Source organism: Bombina bombina, chromosome 4 (genome assembly GCF_027579735.1).
Source record: "Bombina bombina isolate aBomBom1 chromosome 4, aBomBom1.pri, whole genome shotgun sequence".
In the NCBI taxonomy this organism is placed as follows: domain Eukaryota; kingdom Metazoa; phylum Chordata; class Amphibia; order Anura; family Bombinatoridae; genus Bombina; species Bombina bombina.
The window spans coordinates 566,424,319-566,445,902 of record NC_069502.1 but is presented as its reverse complement, the minus strand read 5'-3'; the positions used below and the strand labels follow the sequence as shown (position 1 = coordinate 566,445,902).

The window sequence follows — 21,584 nt, the reverse complement described above, 5'->3', positions numbered from 1 at the left end:
GAGAGAGAGGCAGTGGAGAGAGAGAGGCAGTGGAGAGAGAGGCAGTGGAGAGAGAGGCAGTGGAGAGAGAGAGAGAGAGAAAGGCAGTGGAGAGAGAGAGAGAGGCAGTGGAGAGAGAGAGAGAGAGGCAGTGGAGAGAGAGAGGCAGTGGAGAGAGAGAGAGAGAGGCAGTGGAGAGAGAGAGGCAGTGGAGAGAGAGAGAGAGAGGCAGTGGAGAGAGAGAGAGAGGCAGTGGAGAGAGGGAGAGGCAGTGGAGAGAGGGAGAGGCAGTGGAGAGAGAGAGAGAGGCAGTGGAGAGAGGCAGTGGAGAGAGAGAGAGAGGCAGTGGAGAGAGAGAGGCAGTGGAGAGAGAGAGAGAGAGGCAGTGGAGAGAGAGAGGCAGTGGAGAGAGAGAGAGAGGCAGTGGAGAGAGAGAGAGAGAGGCAGTGGAGAGAGAGAGAGAGAGGCAGTGGAGAGAGAGAGAGAGAGAGAGGCAGTGGAGAGAGAGAGAGAGAGAGAGAGAGAGAGAGAGAGAGGCAGTGGAGAGAGAGAGAGAGAGGCAGTGGAGAGAGAGAGAGAGAGAGGCAGTGGAGAGAGAGGCAGTGGAGAGAGAGAGAGGCAGTGGAGAGAGAGAGGCAGTGGAGAGAGAGAGGCAGTGGAGAGAGAGAGGCAGTGGAGAGAGAGAGGCAGTGGAGAGAGAGAGAGGCAGTGGAGAGAGAGAGAGAGAGGCAGTGGAGAGAGAGAGAGAGGCAGTGGAGAGAGAGAGAGAGAGAGGCAGTGGAGAGAGAGGCAGTGGAGAGAGAGGCAGTGGAGAGAGAGGCAGTGGAGAGAGAGAGGCGAAAGAGAGGCAGGAGAGAGAGAGAGGCAGTGGAGAGAGAGGCAGTGGAGAGAGAGAGGCAGTGGAGAGAGAGAGGCAGTGGAGAGAGAGAGGCAGTGGAGAGAGAGAGGCAGTGGAGAGAGAGAGGCAGTGGAGAGAGAGAGGCAGTGGAGAGAGAGGCAGTGGAGAGAGAGGCAGTGGAGAGAGAGAGAGGCAGTGGAGAGAGAGAGAGGCAGTGGAGAGAGAGAGAGAGGCAGTGGAGAGAGAGAGAGAGGCAGTGGAGAGAGAGAGAGGGCAGTGGAGAGAGAGAGAGAGAGGCAGTGGAGAGAGAGAGGCAGTGGAGAGAGAGAGAGGCAGTGGAGAGAGGGAGAGGCAGTGGAGAGAGGCAGTGGAGAGAGAGAGAGAGGCAGTGGAGAGAGAGAGAGAGCAGTGGAGAGAGAGAGAGAGGCAGTGGAGAGAGAGAGGCAGTGGAGAGAGAGAGGCAGTGGAGAGAGAGAGGCAGTGGAGAGAGAGAGAGAGAGGCAGTGGAGAGAGAGAGAGAGGCAGTGGAGAGAGAGAGAGAGGCAGTGGAGAGAGAGAGGCAGTGGAGAGAGAGAGAGAGGCAGTGGAGAGAGAGAGGCAGTGGAGAGAGAGAGGCAGTGGAGAGAGAGGCAGTGGAGAGAGAGGCAGTGGAGAGAGAGAGAGGCAGTGGAGAGAGAGGCGCAGTGGAGAGAGAGAGGCAGTGGAGAGAGAGAGAGAGGCAGTGGAGAGAGAGAGAGAGGCAGTGGAGAGAGAGAGAGAGGCAGTGGAGAGAGAGAGAGAGGCAGTGGAGAGAGAGAGAGAGAGAGGCAGTGGAGAGAGAGGCAGTGGAGAGAGAGGCAGTGGAGAGAGAGAGAGAGGCAGTGGAGAGAGAGAGAGAGAGGCAGTGGAGAGAGAGAGGCAGTGGAGAGAGAGAGAGAGAGAGAGGCAGTGGAGAGAGAGAGAGAGAGAGGCAGTGGAGAGAGAGAGAGAGAGAGAGAGGCAGTGGAGAGAGAGAGAGGCAGTGGAGAGAGAGAGAGAGAGAGAGAGAGAGAGAGAGAGAGAGGCAGTGGAGAGAGAGAGAGAGGCAGTGGAGAGAGAGAGAGAGGCAGTGGAGAGAGAGAGAGGCAGTGGAGAGAGGGAGAGGCAGTGGAGAGAGAGAGAGGCAGTGGAGAGAGGCAGTGGAGAGAGAGAGAGAGAGGCAGTGGAGAGAGGCAGTGGAGAGAGAGAGAGAGAGGCAGTGGAGAGAGAGAGAGAGGCAGTGGAGAGAGAGAGAGAGGCAGTGGAGAGAGAGAGGCAGTGGAGAGAGAGAGAGAGGCAGTGGAGAGAGAGAGAGAGGCAGTGGAGAGAGAGAGAGAGGCAGTGGAGAGAGAGAGGCAGTGGAGAGAGAGAGAGAGGCAGTGGAGAGAGAGAGAGAGGCAGTGGAGAGAGAGGCAGTGGAGAGAGAGAGAGGCAGTGGAGAGAGAGGCGCAGTGGAGAGAGAGAGGCAGTGGAGAGAGAGAGGCAGTGGAGAGAGAGAGAGAGGCAGTGGAGAGAGAGAGAGAGGCAGTGGAGAGAGAGAGAGAGGCAGTGGAGAGAGAGAGAGAGGCAGTGGAGAGAGAGGCAGTGGAGAGAGAGGCAGTGGAGAGAGAGAGAGAGAGGCAGTGGAGAGAGAGAGAGAGAGGCAGTGGAGAGAGAGAGGCAGTGGAGAGAGAGAGAGAGGCAGTGGAGAGAGAGAGAGAGGCAGTGGAGAGAGAGAGAGAGAGAGAGAGAGGCAGTGGAGAGAGAGAGAGAGAGGCAGTGGAGAGAGAGAGAGAGAGGCAGTGGAGAGAGAGAGAGAGAGAGGCAGTGGAGAGAGAGAGAGAGAGAGGCAGTGGAGAGAGAGAGAGAGGCAGTGGAGAGAGAGAGAGAGAGAGGCAGTGGAGAGAGAGAGAGAGAGGCAGTGGAGAGAGAGAGAGGCAGTGGAGAGAGAGAGAGAGAGGCAGTGGAGAGAGAGAGAGAGAGGCAGTGGAGAGAGAGAGAGAGAGGCAGTGGAGAGAGAGAGAGAGAGGCAGTAGAGAGAGAGAGAGAGAGGCAGTGGAGAGAGAGAGAGAGGCAGTGGAGAGAGAGAGAGACAGTGGAGAGAGAGAGAGAGACAGTGGAGAGAGAGAGGCAGTGGAGAGAGAGAGAGAGAGAGAGGCAGTGGAGAGAGAGAGAGAGAGAGGCAGTGGAGAGAGAGAGAGAGGCAGTGGAGAGAGAGAGGCAGTGGAGAGAGAGAGAGGCAGTGGAGAGAGAGAGAGGCAGTGGAGAGAGAGAGGCAGTGGAGAGAGAGAGAGGCAGTGGAGAGAGAGAGAGAGAGAGAGGCAGTGGAGAGAGAGAGAGAGAGAGGCAGTGGAGAGAGAGAGGCAGTGGAGAGAGAGAGAGAGGCAGTGGAGAGAGAGAGAGAGAGAGAGAGAGAGAGAGAGACAGTGGAGAGAGAGAGAGAGAGAGAGAGAGAGAGAGAGGCAGTGGAGAGAGAGAGGCAGTGGAGAGAGAGAGGCAGTGGAGAGAGAGAGAGAGAGAGAGAGGCAGTAGAGAGAGAGAGAGGCAGTGGAGAGAGAGAGGCAGTGGAGAGAGAGAGAGAGGCAGTGGAGAGAGAGAGAGAGAGGAGAGAGAGAGAGAGAGACAGTGGAGAGAGAGAGAGAGAGAGAGAGAGAGAGAGAGAGCAGTGGAGAGAGAGAGGCAGTGGAGAGAGAGAGGCAGTGGAGAGAGAGAGAGAGAGAGAGAGGCAGTAGAGAGAGAGAGAGGCAGTGGAGAGAGAGAGAGGCAGTGGAGAGAGAGGCGCAGTGGAGAGAGAGAGGCAGTGGAGAGAGAGAGGCAGTGGAGAGAGAGAGAGAGGCAGTGGAGAGAGAGAGAGAGGCAGTGGAGAGAGAGAGAGAGGCAGTGGAGAGAGAGAGAGAGAGAGGCAGTGGAGAGAGAGGCAGTGGAGAGAGAGGCAGTGGAGAGAGAGAGAGGCAGTGGAGAGAGAGAGAGAGAGGCAGTGGAGAGAGAGAGGCAGTGGAGAGAGAGAGAGAGGCAGTGGAGAGAGAGAGAGAGAGAGAGAGAGAGGCAGTGGAGAGAGAGAGAGAGAGAGAGAGAGAGGCAGTGGAGAGAGAGAGAGAGAGGCAGTGGAGAGAGAGAGAGAGAGGCAGTGGAGAGAGAGAGAGAGAGAGGCAGTGGAGAGAGAGAGAGAGAGAGGCAGTGGAGAGAGAGAGAGAGGCAGTGGAGAGAGAGAGAGAGAGAGAGAGGCAGTGGAGAGAGAGAGAGAGAGGCAGTGGAGAGAGAGAGAGGCAGTGGAGAGAGAGAGAGAGAGGCAGTGGAGAGAGAGAGAGAGAGGCAGTGGAGAGAGAGAGAGAGAGGCAGTGGAGAGAGAGAGAGAGAGGCAGTAGAGAGAGAGAGAGAGAGAGGCAGTGGAGAGAGAGAGAGAGGCAGTGGAGAGAGAGAGAGACAGTGGAGAGAGAGAGAGAGACAGTGGAGAGAGAGAGGCAGTGGAGAGAGAGAGAGAGAGAGAGGCAGTGGAGAGAGAGAGAGAGAGAGGCAGTGGAGAGAGAGAGAGAGGCAGTGGAGAGAGAGAGGCAGTGGAGAGAGAGAGAGGCAGTGGAGAGAGAGAGAGGCAGTGGAGAGAGAGAGGCAGTGGAGAGAGAGAGAGGCAGTGGAGAGAGAGAGAGAGAGAGAGGCAGTGGAGAGAGAGAGAGAGAGAGGCAGTGGAGAGAGAGAGGCAGTGGAGAGAGAGAGAGAGGCAGTGGAGAGAGAGAGAGAGAGAGAGAGAGAGACAGTGGAGAGAGAGAGAGAGAGAGAGAGAGAGAGAGAGAGAGGCAGTGGAGAGAGAGAGGCAGTGGAGAGAGAGAGGCAGTGGAGAGAGAGAGAGAGAGAGAGAGGCAGTAGAGAGAGAGAGAGGCAGTGGAGAGAGAGAGGCAGTGGAGAGAGAGAGAGAGAGGCAGTGGAGAGAGAGAGAGGCAGTGGAGAGAGAGAGGCAGTGGAGAGAGAGAGAGAGAGAGAGGCAGTGGAGAGAGAGAGAGGCAGTGGAGAGAGAGAGAGGCAGTGGAGAGAGAGAGAGAGGCAGTGGAGAGAGAGAGAGAGGCAGTGGAGAGAGAGAGAGGCAGTGGAGAGAGAGAGAGACAGTGGAGAGAGAGAGAGAGACAGTGGAGAGAGAGAGAGACAGTGGAGAGAGAGAGAGACAGTGGAGAGAGAGAGAGACAGTGGAGAGAGAGAGAGACAGTGGAGAGAGAGAGAGACAGTGGAGAGAGAGAGAGACAGTGGAGAGAGAGAGAGAGACAGTGGAGAGAGAGAGAGACAGTGGAGAGAGAGAGAGACAGTGGAGAGAGAGAGAGACAGTGGAGAGAGAGAGAGAGACAGTGGAGAGAGAGAGAGAGACAGTGGAGAGAGAGAGAGAGACAGTGGAGAGAGAGAGAGACAGTGGAGAGAGAGAGAGAGACAGTGGAGAGAGAGAGAGAGAGAGAGAGACAGTGGAGAGAGAGAGAGAGAGAGAGAGAGAGAGAGAGAGAGAGAGAGAGAGAGAGAGAGAGAGAGAGAGAGAGAGAGAGAAGAAAAAGACGAGTGACAGCAAGTGTTATAAACAAGAGAGAGACAGCGAGACAGAAAGAATGTGACAGCAAGAGAGAGAAAGTTAGTGACAGAGTGTGACAGCGAGACAGTAAAATAGAATAGTCAGAGAGGAACAGTGACAGCAAGTGACAGGGAGAGACAGCAAGGTAGAGAGAAACAGTGTGACCGCAAGGGAGAGAGACCGCAAGGGAGAGAGAGAGAGACCGCAAGGGAGAGAGAGAGACAGACAGCAAGGGAGAGAGAGAGAGACAGACAGCAAGGGAGAGAGAGAGACAGACAGCAAGGGAGAGAGAGAAAGAGACAGCGAGAGAGAGAGTGACAGCAAAGGGGAGAGAGAGAGTGACAGCAAGGGGGAGAGAGAGAGTGACAGCAAGAGATGGACAACAAGAGTGACATCAAATGAGAGAGAGTGACAGGGAGAGAGGCAGCGTGGGTGACAGACAGAAAATGACAGAGAAAGAGTGACAGACAGAGGGACAAGAAAAAAATGAGAGACAGGAAAAAAAAGTGAATGTATGAAAAGAGTGACAGAGAGAGCGAGAAAAGTGACAAGGAGGGAGAGACAGACACACAAACATGGACACAGAAAGAAAGAGACACACAGAAAAGTACACTGTGTGTCTGTCATTCTGTGTCTCTGACTCAGAAAAAAATCACATACATAAGGAGACAGACACACAGACATTTACACACAGGGAAAGAGAGAATAATGCCCATTCATACTATAACTATTCCCCATCAGTCATACAAAGAACAGCCATTAACCCCTTCCTTTCCATAATCCCCTTGGTGTCATATTGTGCAGTAACACCAGCACATAAAGATATTGACTAACTCCTGTTCTTATGAATTAATGTCCATTTTAAATGCAAGCTTCATATATACAGCTTAACAATTATAGCTGAATTTCACTAATTATGTAATGACTGATACCCCCACAAACATAAACAAGACAACAAGTGCAGTTTTATTTATCTTAGTGGTTTCCCATTGCTCATCTGCAGTCCCAGATAAAAGCTTCTCTCCTAGAAAATAAAGAATAGAAACAAATGTTGGGCTCCATGTGTAATATTTTACCACTACCAGTTCTTCATGTTTCTAGCACAAATCCTAGGCACAGATGAGGTTCCCATAATTCAGAGTTGAAAAAAAGACAATGTACAAATCTCTGGCTGGCTGTATAAAGCAGCCTCTAATCAGGATCCCAGCTTCTTGCTTCATGAGAACACAGGTTCTTCTCACTCCTTTTTCACATTAGTGTTTCTTCCATGTCCAGCATAAGCCCAGATAACCACTCCCGACGAGACACACAGACAGCAGCAGAAGGAAAGCAAAAAATGTCCTATCGATTTGAGTCTCCCGCACTTCTGCTTCTTCCTCACTCAGCTCTCTGTACCATGTGTTCACTGCAGTCACGTGACTGCTGTGATGTCAGAGTGTCCTTTAGAGGGATAGAATCTAGCCGCTACCATGCCGAATCCACTGTGTGTCACTACACACGCTGTGAGCATCCGATGACGTAATTGCGTCCAGTCATGTGCTCCAAACGGCCACAGTTCCCTGTCAGTTCCTTTAGATACTGTGAGGGCAAAAAATGGCAGGGAAAAATAATAGTATACGTCCAGCTTGGAGAGAGGCTTCCGAGCTCAATACAAGACCCCAGATACTGGCCATAGATAAAGACAAAGCAAAGAAAAAATCCGGAGGTCAATAAAATATCAAATTTTAATCATATTCCAAAAGAGGATAAAAAACCCGTGGGGGTCTGTACAAAAAAATTCAGCACATGGTACTTACAGCTGACATGTTTCGGTGTAAAAAACAGCTATGATTACGGTTTTACACCAAAACATGTCAGCTGGAAGTACCATGTGCTGAGTGTTTTTTGTACAGACCCCCCACAGGTTTTTTATCCTCTTTTGGAATATGATTAAAATTTGATATTTTATTGACCTCCGGATTTTTTCTTTGCTTTGTCTTTATCTATGGCCAGTATCTGGGGTCTTATATTGAGCTCGGAAGCCTCTCTCCAAGCTGGACGTATACTATTATTTTATATATATATATATATATATATATATATATATATATATACTGTGTATATATATATATATATATAAAAAATGTGAAAAACATATAAATGAAAAATATGCGTAACGCAATTTGTGTCTTGCAAATAAGGTCTAACACATATATATGTGTGTGTATGTATATATATATATCACATTAATAATATTTAATAATTATTAGTATTTATTAATATTTTATTTTACATTCCTATGTTTTCACAGGTATAAGTATATACATACAAACACACACACACACATATATATATATATATACATATATATAAAAAAATATATATATAAAATATATATATAAAAATAACATTAGAATGTGCAATATTAAAAAACTACTGTCGGGTAATTGCGCGAGTGATAAGTGTCTATGGGGATAATGCGTTAGCACGCTCTTGATATCTAAAGTCCGGAAGTAAGCATGCGTCGGGTTTGACTTAAGTGCAAACTTTTTACTTTCAACTTGTAATACACACACTACCAGATGCGTGCAAAAAGCTTACTTCTAGCAAAGTTTTCCCAGACATGACTAAGGACCTAATGTAGGTCTGAAACGTTGTTTTTTTTGTGGACCATGACACAACAAAGGTCTTTTATATCAAATTGCCAAGGCTGGAGCACCCTTTCTTTTAGAGTTTCATTGATGTGGATGAAGTGGCTGTCTCCTGGCTCCCGTGCCTAATTGTTTGGCTGCTGTTCCCTACCCTTTGTTTGCCAAGGTTTTCCCTATAGCGGGAGCACTAAACAACACACCACTTGTAATATAGCCCTTATTATTTTCCTTTTGGGCTTTTATGTCCTTTTATGTTTAATTTCTACAACGTATTATTTATTATTGCCCCATGACCCAGTACAATAACATAACCTTATGCCCATAACATCCGAAGCATTTCTCTAGCAATTCCTTTATGAATTCCCCACAGATCTGAAGCTAAACATGTTACCGAGTAATCATACAATATCATTGTAGACCTTGGTAACATAAACTGAATCTGTCCAATTGTTAACATGTGAAAGTACTGCACCAATCACCATACATTTTGGCAGTGATATAGAAATTCTATAAGTAGACTTATCACATACGTATGCCCTTGTTCTACTATGAGAACAGAATTTTCAAAGGAAAATTTAAATGTGATAAGTGATTATTTTGTATCTGTATTCAGTATAAATTTTATGCAATTAGCTTTAGCTTGTTTTGTTTTTTTTGGATATGTGCATGCAGAGTGTGTTTAATTTATTTGTTGTTTGTTCTGCTTCAGGACTTCACCATGACACTGTATTTAAGGCACTACTGGAAGGATGAGCGGCTGTCATTTCCAAGCAGCACCAATAAAAGCATGACATTTGATAGTAGACTGGTGAAGAAGATATGGGTTCCCGATGTCTTTTTTGTTCACTCCAAAAGATCCTTTATTCATGACACAACTACAGATAACATCATGTTGCGTGTCTATCCAGATGGACATGTCCTCTACAGTATGAGGTATGATATAACCTTACATTGGGTTGTGTTGGGAAATGAAAAGAGTATCAGACGAAACTTGCTGACAAGAGCTGTTTTCTTTGTTCACTATTGGATACCAGCCTATGTCTGCCATACAATAAATTTAAATGTAAGACCTCTCAGACTTTTAACTTAGAGGTTCCTCCCATAAACCATTAATGACCTTTTTTATTTTACATTCAGGCACTGGTTTACTAAGATTTCATTAGGCCGTGCACCCAGGGATTTTTTATTTGGGTGACAAAATATGTGAAAAGAAAGGACATTCGTTTTAATCCAAACAAAACTAAGTTTTAAATGAAGATCTTTATTTAAAGAAATGCCTTTCACTATGTCTTACAATCTTGTTCTTGCATCTCATGATAGAACAATAACAAAGAGTGCAGAAGAGGGCTCATGTCTGATCTACCTTCTGCTTCCGGCAGATCAGGTAGAGAAAGGGGCTTATACATATTGTCAACCTGGTGATACGTTCTCATCACCACTCAAGGGGGCGCAATATACAAAATATCAGATAAATAAACCTTTGTCTCTCACAGGCTAAATGATGCAGAGATCTTAAAAGTTATATATAACTCAAAAACACAATGATCTTGGTGTTTATATGGACAATTATTTTTCAAAAAAAAAATCACAAAGAAATAGTAATACTATACAAAATGATATTGCGCTTAACTTGATATGCCTGTTTTATATTGCTCAAAAGCTATATATGTGCAGTTGATATTGTTTAAAAGAAAATAAATGTTTCAGAAATTGAAAATTAAAAATTAAATCGCAAAAATTCCTCGAATTTAGTCCTAAGATAGGTTTTAAACTTCATGTCCGAGGCCAAATAATGTGGAAAATAAAAACGCAGAAATTTAGGTTTTGATTGTTTAAGCTGGATTACCAAAGTGATAGGAGCATGATCTGATAATAGGATAGGGGTCATTCCGGCCTGGACCGTCAGGGCTCCTAAGCGATCATCTATCAGGAATAAATCTATACGAGAGAGGGTCTTATGTGCTTTTGAGAGACAGGTAAATTCCTGGATATCTGGGTTCTGACTTCTCCAGATATCACGTAATGCTAAGTTTTGTTTTATTTTATTGAATATTTTAAATTCTAGATTGTCCTTCTTCTGTCTTTTCTGTTTCGTATTTTCTCTAAGTCTGTCTAGCGGGAACTGCGGCGCCATATTAAAATCCCCTCCCAAAATGAAATGCCCTTCACTATATAAAAGAAGTTTAGATTGTATTTTATTCCAAAATTCTGGATCAAAGGTATTGGGGCCGTAGATATTACACAACGTGTACATCTATTTAGCGATTCTAACTTTTAATAGAACATATCTTCCTCCCGGATCAGACTCACAGTGCACAACTTCAAGCTGAATCCTTTTCCCTATTAAAATGGCCACACCCCTTTTTTCCCAACGCTAGGTGAGTAGAATACTTCTCTAACCCAGACAGCTTTAAGTTTGCGAGATTCTTCTGAACTAAGATGTGTTTCTTGGATAAACCCAATATCAGTCTGAAATTTTCTTAGTTGAGTTAGTATAGCTTTCCGTTTGATAGGGGTAGAGATCCCTCCCACATTCCACGAAGTTATCTTAACTTTTTCCATTTTCTTATAGTTTTAATAGTTATATGGAGCAGGGAGGGGAAGGGAGGAGAGAGAGAGAAAGAGAAAAAAAAAACAAAAAAACACAAAAAAACCAACCCAATAACCAGCCATTGTCCCTCTTTATCCTTGCCTTCATGTTTACCCAGTCACTGGGTCAACTCTACCTAGGAGGAAGCTGACCTTCCTGGTACTGGTGGGTCCAGATATGTTAAAAACTTCTCAGCTGCAAGGGCCTCTGAAAAAAATGTGCTGTGCCATTCTCTGTTATTTTAATTTTAGCGGGATAGATTATAGTAGCGTCAAATCCATGGTTTATAAATTTAGTGCAGATAGGTGCCAGATCTCTCCTCTTGGAGGCTGTTTCAGCCGAGAAGTCTTGAAACATGAGGACCCTAGCACCGTTAATATTAAGAGGTTGAATTTTCAGAAAATGTTGTAGAAGAGTAATTTTATCTTGGTAGTTAAGCAGTTTTGCAATGATAGGTCTAGGTCTAGAAGTGTTTTTATTCAATGTACGGGGTGAGCCCATTCTATGTGCCCTTTCTACAAGATACGTGGGTATGAGGGTGGGAGTTTAAGGGCTGCAGTCAGTGTGTCTTAGATAAACAAGCTCAAATCCTCATACTGTTTCTCTTCTGGAAGACCAATTATTCTAATGTTGTTCCTTCTACTGCGATTTTCTAAGTCTTCTAACCTAGAGAGGGTTTTTTGAATATCACTACAAATGTTATCAAGCTTAGAGCCATGTATTGTTGTAAGATCTTCTAAGTCAGACACTCTCTGCTCAGCCTCTTGCAGCCGGGATGAGAATTGTCTGATTTCTTGTGTTAAAGAGGATATATCTTGTTTAATTTCCATCCTCAAGGCCTCAAACTTAGGAGAGAGGGCCTCAGAAATGCTAGCAACCAAACTTTGAATATTTAATATTTCGGGCATAGGTGTATTTAGTAAGGCTGATTGAACATCAGCGGCTGGGTCCTGTGTGCCTTTAGGCTTCCTTTCCCTTTGTCTAGCTGTCATAGCTGGGGAGGGTGTTTTGGCGGAAGGGCCAAGAAACTTATCCATGTACCAATTGTGGTTTAGTGATAGTGGGGGGTGTTAGGGAGGGTTACAAAAGCAATTCGAGTGTCTACTAAGTGAGAGAAAGAAAAAAAAAGGGAGGTGTGATAGTGACCCCGAGGGGGGAAGAAAAAGAATTAGTTGATTATTAGTTACAACGTGTGAGTGCAAAAAGAAACAAAACAAAAAAAAAACACAAGGGCAGTGTATTTGTGATGCCCAATTATAATTTAATAAGTGCGATTTACCAGCCGGTATAAAGCTCTGAATTAAGAAGGTGGCCTAGTCAATTCTACCACAAGATGAGACAAAAAAGGAAAGAATTTTTATGTGAATTCCCCCCAGTGATAACAGTGTGTAGTGTATAGTCTTAAGTAAGCTTGCCAGGGAAGCTAACGAGACCCATTTGCCAGGTTTAGACTTAGATGAACTATTGTTCGCTCAAATATTATTTCCAGTACAGTAGGCTAAGGCTGCCAACACTTAAAAAACATCTCTCGAGACATGGGACACCTTCAAGCTTATTTGGCCCTTTAATGAGATATCCTTAAGGAATATCTAAAAATTAAATTAGTCCAGTTCCAAGATCCCTCTGTCCAAGAGAGAGGGAGAAAGGAACTGCAATAATTTCTAGCATTAAATATAGGTTTTTAGGAACCTGTCCTTAGCAACACTTAGTAAAATTTTATCACTTTCAGATGCCAAACATTTGTAAATAGATCTTTCTTAGTCAGATTACATAGGGGACCAAGCAGCAGAGAAAAAAACAATAGAAATAGGTCACAGTGAATCAGAGAACATTATGTCAAGATGTGATACATTGTGGTCTTTTTAAGAGTAACTTTTTTGTTACTGTTTTTCCTGAAAAAGATACATTTAAATAGCATAAGCAAAGTCCCAGATTTTATGTTTAATTATGCTAACAGGGAATCCTGTAGCAACTTATTTCGGGTCTTCAGGCTTTAGACTTTGTTAGTCCTTTACACTCTTTTTCCTTGCACTCAATACTTAATCAAAAAAAGTTTTTCCTTAAGGACCCTTTCAAATGGAGGTTGCTATGCGCTTAATGTTATACAGAGTCCCTCACATTAAGATTCCAGACCAGCCGTACCCAGTCATTTAGCCCAAAAGTTCTTTCCTGGGATTCCTACCCCAGGGATTCAAGTTTATTGCCAGATAGGTTTTTAGAAAAGACAGTGTTGGAAAACTCACCCCCTCTCATATTACCCGGCCGCCCGCTGTAGTTGTCTTCAGCATCCGGATCTTGCAGAGTGGCTCAGGCTCACGGATAGCCGCCAACGGGAGATCCCACTCCACGGCCCTGCTCACAATTCAGAACTCAACTCCCCTTACGCAGCACCAGTGGGAGGGGAGAGAGAGATGCCACGCCGAGCACCCCGAGCAGCAGGTGAAAGAGTTTCTCACGGCCAGTCTCCGATCCACGACCGGGCCCGGCTCCCTCCCACGCAGCACCGGTTGGGGAGGGGGGCGGGGCGTACGCTGAGCAGCAACTCCAACGGACCCCAAGTAGAAGAAGTCCTGGAAAGCGCAGCAGGTAAAATTGTAGCAATGTACTGTGGGTTTGAAGCCTGAGGTTGTCCAAACAGGGGCGGCAGATGGCAGACACGGGGAGAGGAGGTAAAGTTAGGGTATCAGGGAGGACACCGGCAGAAATGATGAAATTGCCTTAAGGTAGGAACACGAATAGCGTGTCCTACACCCGGTCAGACCAGATGAATCTTTAAGTTAGTTCAGGTAGGGCCAAATGACTAGGGAGGAAAGGGTATAAACCAGTGAGATCGCAGTCCACTGGTACAGGTTCCAGAGACGGTTTTATTAGCTGTCCACAAGAGCAGCCTCAGAGCTTGAGGTAAGGCGCGAAGTGTTCCACCGCCAGTAGCTGTGGGACTGGAGCTGCGAGCTCAGCAACACCTGCCTAGCTCCTCCTCCACTGGAACCTAGAGCCAGCCAATCGGATTGAACTTGAATCTGATTGGCTGATTCAATCAGCCAATCAGAATTTTCCTACCTTAATTCCGATTGGCTGATAGAATCCTATCAGCCAATCGGAATTCGAGGGACGCCATCTTGGATGACGTCCCTTAAAGGAACCTTCATTCATCGGGAGTTCGTTGTGGTGGAAGGATGTTCCGCATCGGCGGGATGAAGATGGAGCCAGAAGAAAGAAGATTGAAGATGCCGCTTGATAGAAGACTTCAGCCGAAAGATGGACCTCTTCAGCCCCCGCTTGGATGAAGACTTCAGCCGGATGATGGACCTCTTCAGCCCCCGCTTGGATGAAGACATCGCCCGGATTGGATGAAGAATTTGGCTCGGCTGAGTGAAGACGACTCAAGGTAGGAAGATCTTCAGGGGGGTAGTGTTAGGTTTATTTAAGGGGGGTTTGGGTTAGATTAGGGGTATGTGGGTGGTGGGTTGTAATGTTGGGGGGGTACAGGCAAAAGAGCAGAACTCTTTGGGGCATGCCCCACAAAAGGCCCTTTTAAGGGCTGGTAATATAATTATTATTTATATTGTAGCTATATTAGGGTTTATTTTACAGGTAAGTATTTAGCTTTAAATAGGAATAATTTATTTAATAAGATTTATTTTATTTCGTTAGATAAAAAGTATATTTAACTTAGGGGGGGTGTTAGGGTTAGACTTAGCTTTAGGGGTTAATACATTTATTAGAGTAGCGGTGAGGTCCGGTGGCAGATTAGGGGTTAATAATTGTAGGTAAGGTAGCGGCGACGTTGGGGGGGCAGATTAGGGGTTAATAAATTTTATGTAGGTGTCGGCGGTGTTAGGGGCAGCAGATTAGGGGTACATAGGGATAATGTAGGTTGCGGCGGTGTGCGGTCGGCAGATTAGGGGTTAAAAAAATTTAATAGAGTGGCAGCGATGTGGGGGGGCCTCGGTTTAGGGGTACATAGGTAGTTTATGGGTGTTAGTGTACTTTAGAGCAAAGTAGTTAAGAGCTTTATGAACCGGCGTTAGCCCAGAAAGCTCTTAACTCCTGGCTTTTATCTGCGGCTGGAGTCTTGTCGTTAGATTTCTAACGCTCACTTCAGCCAAGACTCTAAATACCGGCGTTAGAAAGATCCCATTGAAAAGATAGGATACGCAATTGGCGTAGGGGGATCTGCGGTATGGAAAATTTGCGTCTGGAAAGTGAGCGTTAGACCCTTTCCTGACTGACTCTAAATACCAGCGGGCGGCCAAAACCAGCGTTTGGACCCCCTAACACTGGTTTTGACGGCTAACGCAGAACTCTAAATCTAGGCGTTAGAAAATGTCAAGGGGATAGTTAATTTCATTATTTCATTACCTGCATTACAAAATTGCTTAGTGATGCTTAAAACAAAAAAATGTTAAAGTTTAATTTATGTTAAGAAGTTTGAAAGTATACTTTAAAAGAACAACATTTTATACCAATTACTTCACTTTCTCAAACAGTATCCAGGCATTTTTTTTAAAATGTGTCATGTGCCATTTTACAGAGTATTCAGCTTCCTATAAGTAGGGGTGCAGCCAACCAAGCAAATAATTACCCAAAATAAAATATTGGCGCACATCCACTTCTACATTATCAAAATATTTTAAATATTGCAAAAATCACCTAAGCTCATATATTAAAATTGGGATCTTAGTTACACAATATGGCCATTTTTTGCTTAAGCCAGTCACCAACTTACAAGGTGTCCCAACATTGACTGGTCCTAACACTGCAATACGCTTCCTTTCTGGGCCATAAATATAGGCTAAAAGTAAAAAAGTGAGTCATTGTGAACCTCATTTGCATATCTCACCCAGAATCCTTTGCTGCATTGGAAACAATGTAATCAGAGAGTTTCTGTGGGAAAAGAAAGTCTTCTGACTTGTCTAGATTTGTAAATAGTTTACACAATGAGTTATTTTCTCTACATTATATATATATATATATACAGTGAGGCCTCGGTTTACGAATTTAATTCGTTCTCCGGGTCGTTTCGTATTGCGAAAAATTCGTAAACCGAAACACGGTTTCCCATAGGAATGCATTGAAAATCAATTAATGCGTTCCGGAGGTCCGAAAAAATTCAAGTAAAGTGTCCAAAAAAGGCTCCAAAAGGCTCCAAAAGGCTTAACAACTTGCTGCAAATGGCTCCAATGTCTCCAAAAGGCTCCACAACTTGCTGCAAATGGCTCCAAAAGGCTTAACAACTTGCTGCAAATGGCTCCAAAAGGCTCAACAACTTGCTGCAAAATGGCTCCAAAACCTCTCCAACACCTCTACACTGGTACCCAAACTTCATTAATTCAATCATACTTGAGTATGCAGGGGGCACAGGGGCCACTGGTTTCGTATTGCGAAAAATATTCGTAAACCGAGGGGGGCAAACTGGCATTTTGTTTCGTATTGCGAAAAAAATTCGTAAACCGAGGGGGGCAAACCGGCATTTTGTTTCGTATTCCGAAAAAAAATCGTAAACCGAGTCAAATTTTCTTCAAATTTCGATTTCGTAAACCGAAATTTCGTATACCGAGTCGTGCGTAAACCGGGGCCTCACTGTATATATATATATATATATACACACAGTACATACATATAAACACATATATACATGTGTGTGTGTGTGTATATATATATATATATATATATATATATATATATATATATATATATATATATATGTGTGTGTGTGTCTGTGTGTGTGTGTGTAAACAAATATATAGACATATATATGTGTGTGTGTATGTATATATATATATCTATCTATCTATATATATATATATATATATATATATATATATATATATATATAGACACACACATACTTTGGAGCCCTGTCAATTCAAATACTATAGCGCATGAATAATATTTTATGTGTTATAGTGTATAATTTTTTTATTTTTGTTTTAAAACAATTTTCTTCTACTAGATACGACGAGTCCACGGATTCATCCTTACTTGTGGGATATTATCCTCCTGCTAACAGGAAGTGGCAAAGAGCACCACAGCAGAGCTGTCTATATAGCTCCTCCCTTGACTCCACCCCCCAGTCATTCTCTTTGCCTATACTAAGTAATAGGAAGAGGTAAAGTGAAAGAGGTGATAAAATTATAGTTTTTATTTTCTTCAAGCAAGACTTTTTTATTTTAAATGGTACCGGTGAGTGCTATTTTTCCTCAGGCAGCATATGGAAAGAGATTTCTGCCTGGAGGCTGATGATCTTAGCAGTAGTTACTAAGATCCAGAGGAGTTCCCACAGAATGGCTGAGGAGTACTTGAGAAGCTTCAGTGTGGGGAATGGTCTTTATGCTACAAGCATTGAGGTATGTTCAGTCATTTTTTCTGAAGAGACTGTAGTATTTCAGAACCGGCTGACATTGTTCCCATGAGGGAAGGGGTAAGCAGTAATCCTACAGACAATGAAGGGATGTTACTGGGACCTGTTATATTATGGGCTATAACTTGAAAGACACTGGTTGCATAATGTTTGTGTGAAAACGATTTATATGCAGGGGCAAATAACGTTTTTTTCTGATACTAACGTTTGTGTGTGTGATGGCACTGGAGGGTTTCACATGGCTGACAAATTGTACTGGGTATATAGAAACCCACATGGCTAGTTCCTATAACACTTTACAGCGTTTTTTCACTAGGCTGAGACATTGTGTATGATGGGTGGGGCCTAATTTCACGCCTTAGATACGCAGTTGTGTTTCACATAGAGACAGCAAGCTCCAGCTCCGGTGGGCCTCAACTGAAGAGATAGCCTTATCGAAGTGAGAGTGTAATTCTCAGACCCCAGAGGGCAGGTAGGCGCCAGAGCAGAGCTGTGGCGAGGTGCAGGGGGTTGATACTTTATTCTCATAACGTTTTTTGGGTAACGTTTTTGCTAATAAAGGGTTAATAGTCCCTTACTTGTGGTGCAATCTTAGGCTGCCAGATTAGACACTTATATGATAAAATTTTAAAACCTTTTAAAGCAGTTTTGGAAAAATTGTATGCTTTTTTTCTCTTAAAGGCGCAGTACCGTTTTTTAAGATTGGTTTTTTTTTCATTGAATAAAGTGTTTTCAAGTCTTTTTGTGGTCATTACTAGCCTGTTCAACATGTCTGACATTGAGGAAAGTCAATGCTCTATGTGTTTAGAAGCCATGGTGGAACCCCCACTTAAAATGTGTCCATCATGTACTGAAAGGGCCTTACATTGCAAGGAACATATTTTAGCTGATAAAAGTATGTCTAGGGATGATTCTCAGTCTGAAGAGAATCAGGTTATTCCATCTAATTCTCCCCAAGTGTCACAACCTTTAACGCCCACTCAAGCGACACCAAGTACTTCTAGTGCGTCTAATTCTTTTACCCTGCAGGATATGGCTGCAGTAATGTCTACTACCCTTACAGAGGTATTGTCTAAACTTCCAGGTTTACAGGGTAAGCACAGCAGGTCAGGTAAATGCTGAGCCCTCTGACACTTTATTGGCCATCTCCGATGTACCCTCACAGTGTTCTGAATTGGGGGTGGGGGATTTACTGTCTGAGGGAGAGCTTTCAGACTCAGGAAAGATGTTCCCTCTAACAGACTCAGATGTGACGGCCTTTAAATTTAAGCTTGAACACCTCCGATTGTTACTCCAGGAGGTCTTAGTGACTCTGGATGATTGTGACCCTATTGTAATTCCACCAGAGAAATTGTGTAAAATGGATAAATATCTAGGGGTCCCTTCTTACAATAATGTTTTTCCAGTCCCTAGGAGGATTTCTAGCATTGTTACTTAGGAATGGGATAGACCAGGCATTCCGTTCTCTCCCCCTCCTTTTAAGAAAATGTTTCCCATATCTGACACCATTCGGGATTCCTGGCAGACGGTACCTAAGGTGGAGGGAGCTATTTCTACCCTGGCTAAGCATACAACTATACCTATTGAGGACAGTTGTGCTTTCAAAGATCCTATGGATAAAAAATTAGAGAGTCTGTTAAAGAAATTGTTTATTCATCAAGGTTTTCTTCTACAACCTATAGCGTGCATTGTTCCAATGACTACTGCAGCAGCTTTTTGGTTTGAGGCCCTAGAGGAGTCTCCTAAAGGGACAGTCAAGTCCAAATAAAACTTTCATGATTCAGATAGGGCATGTAATTTAAAACAACTTTCCAATTTACTTTTATCACCAATTTTGCTTTGTTCTCTTGGTATTCTTAGTTGAAAGCTAAACCTAGGAGGTTCATATGCTAATTTCTTAGACCTTGAAAGCCGCCTCTAATCTAAATGCATTTTGAAAGTTTTTCACCACTAGAGGGCATTAGTTCACGTATTTTATATAGATAACATTTAGCTCATGCTCGTGAATTTACCAAGGAGTGAGCAGTGATTGGCTAAAATGCAAGTCTGTCAAAAGAACTGAAAACAGGGGCCAGTCTGCTGAGACTTAGATACAAAGTAATAACAGAGGTAAAACATGTATAATTATAACTGTGTTGGTTATGCAAAACTGTGGTATTGGTAATTAAGGGATTATCTATCTTTTAAAACAACAAAAATTCTGGTGTTGACTGTCCCTTTAAGGTTTAGACCCCATTAGATGATATTTTGGATAGAATTAAGGCTCTCAAGCTAGCAAATTCTTCTATTACAGATGCCGCTTTTCAAATGGCTAAATTAGCGGCTAAGAATGCAGGCTTTTCCATTTTAGTGCGTAGAGCATTATGGCTTAAGTCTTGGCCTGCTGATGTGTCATCAAAATCTAAGCTGTTAGCTATTCATTTCAAAAGTAAGACCCTATTCGGGCCTGAACTGAAGGAGATCATTTCTGACATTACTAGAGGTAAAGGCCATGCCCTTCTTCAGGACAAGACGGTTAAAATGAGGGCCAAACAGAATAATTTTCGTTCCTTTCGAAACTTTAAAGGTGGACCCTCTACTTCCTCCTTCGCCACAAAGCAGGAGGGGAATTTTGCACAATCCAAGTCAGTCTGGAGACCTAACCAGACCTGGAATAAAGGTAAACAGGCCAAGAAGCCCGCTGCTGCTACCAAGACAGCATGAAGGGGCAGCCCCCAATCCTGGACCGGATCTAGTAGGGGGCAGACTTTCTCTCTTCGCTCAGGCTTGGGCAAGGGACGTTCAGGATCCCTGGGCATTAGAAATCGTGACCCTGGGGTATCGACTAGAATTCAAGTATTTTCTCCCAAGAGGGAGATTTCATCTTTCACATTTGTCTGTAGACCAGACAAAAAAAGAGGCGTTCTTACGCTGTGTAAAAGACCTATATACCATGGGTGTAATCTGTCCAGTTCCAAAACTAGAACAGGGGCAGGGATTTTACCAAAAAAGAGGGAACCTTCAGACCGATCTCAAATGCCTAAACAAATTTCTCAGAGTCCCATCATTCAAGATGGAGACCATACGAACAATTTTACCAATGATCCAGGAGGGTCAATATATGACCACCGTGGATTTGAAGGATGCGTATCTTCACATTCCTATCCACAAAGATCATCACCAGTTTCTCAGGTTCGCCTTCCTGGACAAACACTACCAGTTTGTGGCCCTCCCTTTCGGGTTGGCCACAGCTCCCAGAATCTTCACAAAAGTGCTAGGGTCCCTTCTGGCGGTTCTAAGGCCGCGGGGCATAGCAGTGGCACCCTATCTCGACGATATTTTAATTCAGGTGTCAACTTACCAACTAGCCAAATCTCACATGGACATCGTGTTGGCTTTTCTAATAACTCATGGGTGGAAGGTGAATATACAAAAGAGTTCACTAGTTCCACTGACAAGAGTTCCATTCCTAGGAACTCTGATAGACTTGGTAGACATGAAAATATTTCTGACGGAAGTCAGAAAGTAAAAGATCTTAACTACAGTCCACTCCTTGGTGTATGGAGGTCATCGGATTAATGGTAGCGGCAATGGACATTGTTCCGTTTGCTCGCTTACATCTCAGACCACTGCAACTGTGCATGCTCAGACAGTGGAATGGGGATTATGCAGATTTATCTCCTCAGATAAATCTGGATCTAGAAACCAGAGACTCTCTTCTTTGGTGGTTGTCACAGGATCATCTGTCCCAGGGAATGTGCTTCCGCAGACCAGCATGGGTCATAGTGACGACGGACGCCAGCCTCTTGGGCTGGGGTTCAGTCTGATATTCCCTGAAGGCTCAGGGTGTTTGGACTCAGGAGGAGTCCCTACTTCCAATCAATATTCTGGAACTGAGAGCAATATTCAACGCGCTTCAAGCGTGGCCTCAGCTGGCCTCGGCCAAATTCATAAGATTCCAGTCGGACAATATCACGACTGTAGCATATATCAATCATCAAGGGGGAATAAAGAGTTCTCTAGCAATGATGGAAGTTTCCAAGATAATTCGATGGGCAGAGACTCACTCGTGCCATCTATCAGCTATCTATATCTTAGGAGTAGAGAACTGGGAAGCGGATTTTCTAAGTCGTCAGACTTTTCATCCTGGGGAGTGGGAGCTCCATCCGGAGGTGTTTGCGGCATTCATTTGTCAATGGGGCACACCGGAATTGGGTCTGATGGCATCTCTTCAGTATGCCAAACTTCCTTGTTACGGGTCCAGATCAAGGGATCCCCAAGCAGTACTGATAGATGCTCTAGCAGTACCTTGGTCATTCAACCTGGCTTATGTTTTTCCTCCTTTTCCTCTCCTGCCTCGTCTGATTGCCAGAATCAAACAGGAGAGGGCCTCTGTAATCTTGATAGCGCCTGCGTGGCCACGCAGGACTTGGTATGCAGATCCAGTGGAAATGTCATCACTGCCACCATGGAAACTGCCACTGAGACAGGACCTTCTCATTCAAGATCCGTTCCAACATCCAAATCTAAATTCTCTGCAGCTGACTGCCTAGAGATTAAACACTTGATTTTATCTAAGCGGGGATTCTCTGAGTCGGTCATTGATACCTTGATTCAGGCTCGGAAGCCTGTCACTAGGAAAATTTATCATAAGATATGGCGTAAATATCTTTATTGGTGCGAAT

General features: G+C 44.6%; 1 protein-coding gene across 2 annotated transcripts in view; it reads left to right on the top strand.

Moving 5' to 3' along the window:
* The window catches only part of LOC128656564 (gamma-aminobutyric acid receptor subunit rho-2-like), a 321,708-nt gene that overhangs the window by 177,766 nt on the left and 122,358 nt on the right, over positions 1 to 21,584 (top strand). For both annotated transcript variants that reach the window (XM_053710539.1, XM_053710538.1), the window contains one exon: positions 8,676 to 8,899. In XM_053710539.1, coding sequence (XP_053566514.1) covers positions 8,676 to 8,899 — 224 coding nt within the window. The remainder of the gene's footprint in view (positions 1 to 8,675; positions 8,900 to 21,584) is intronic.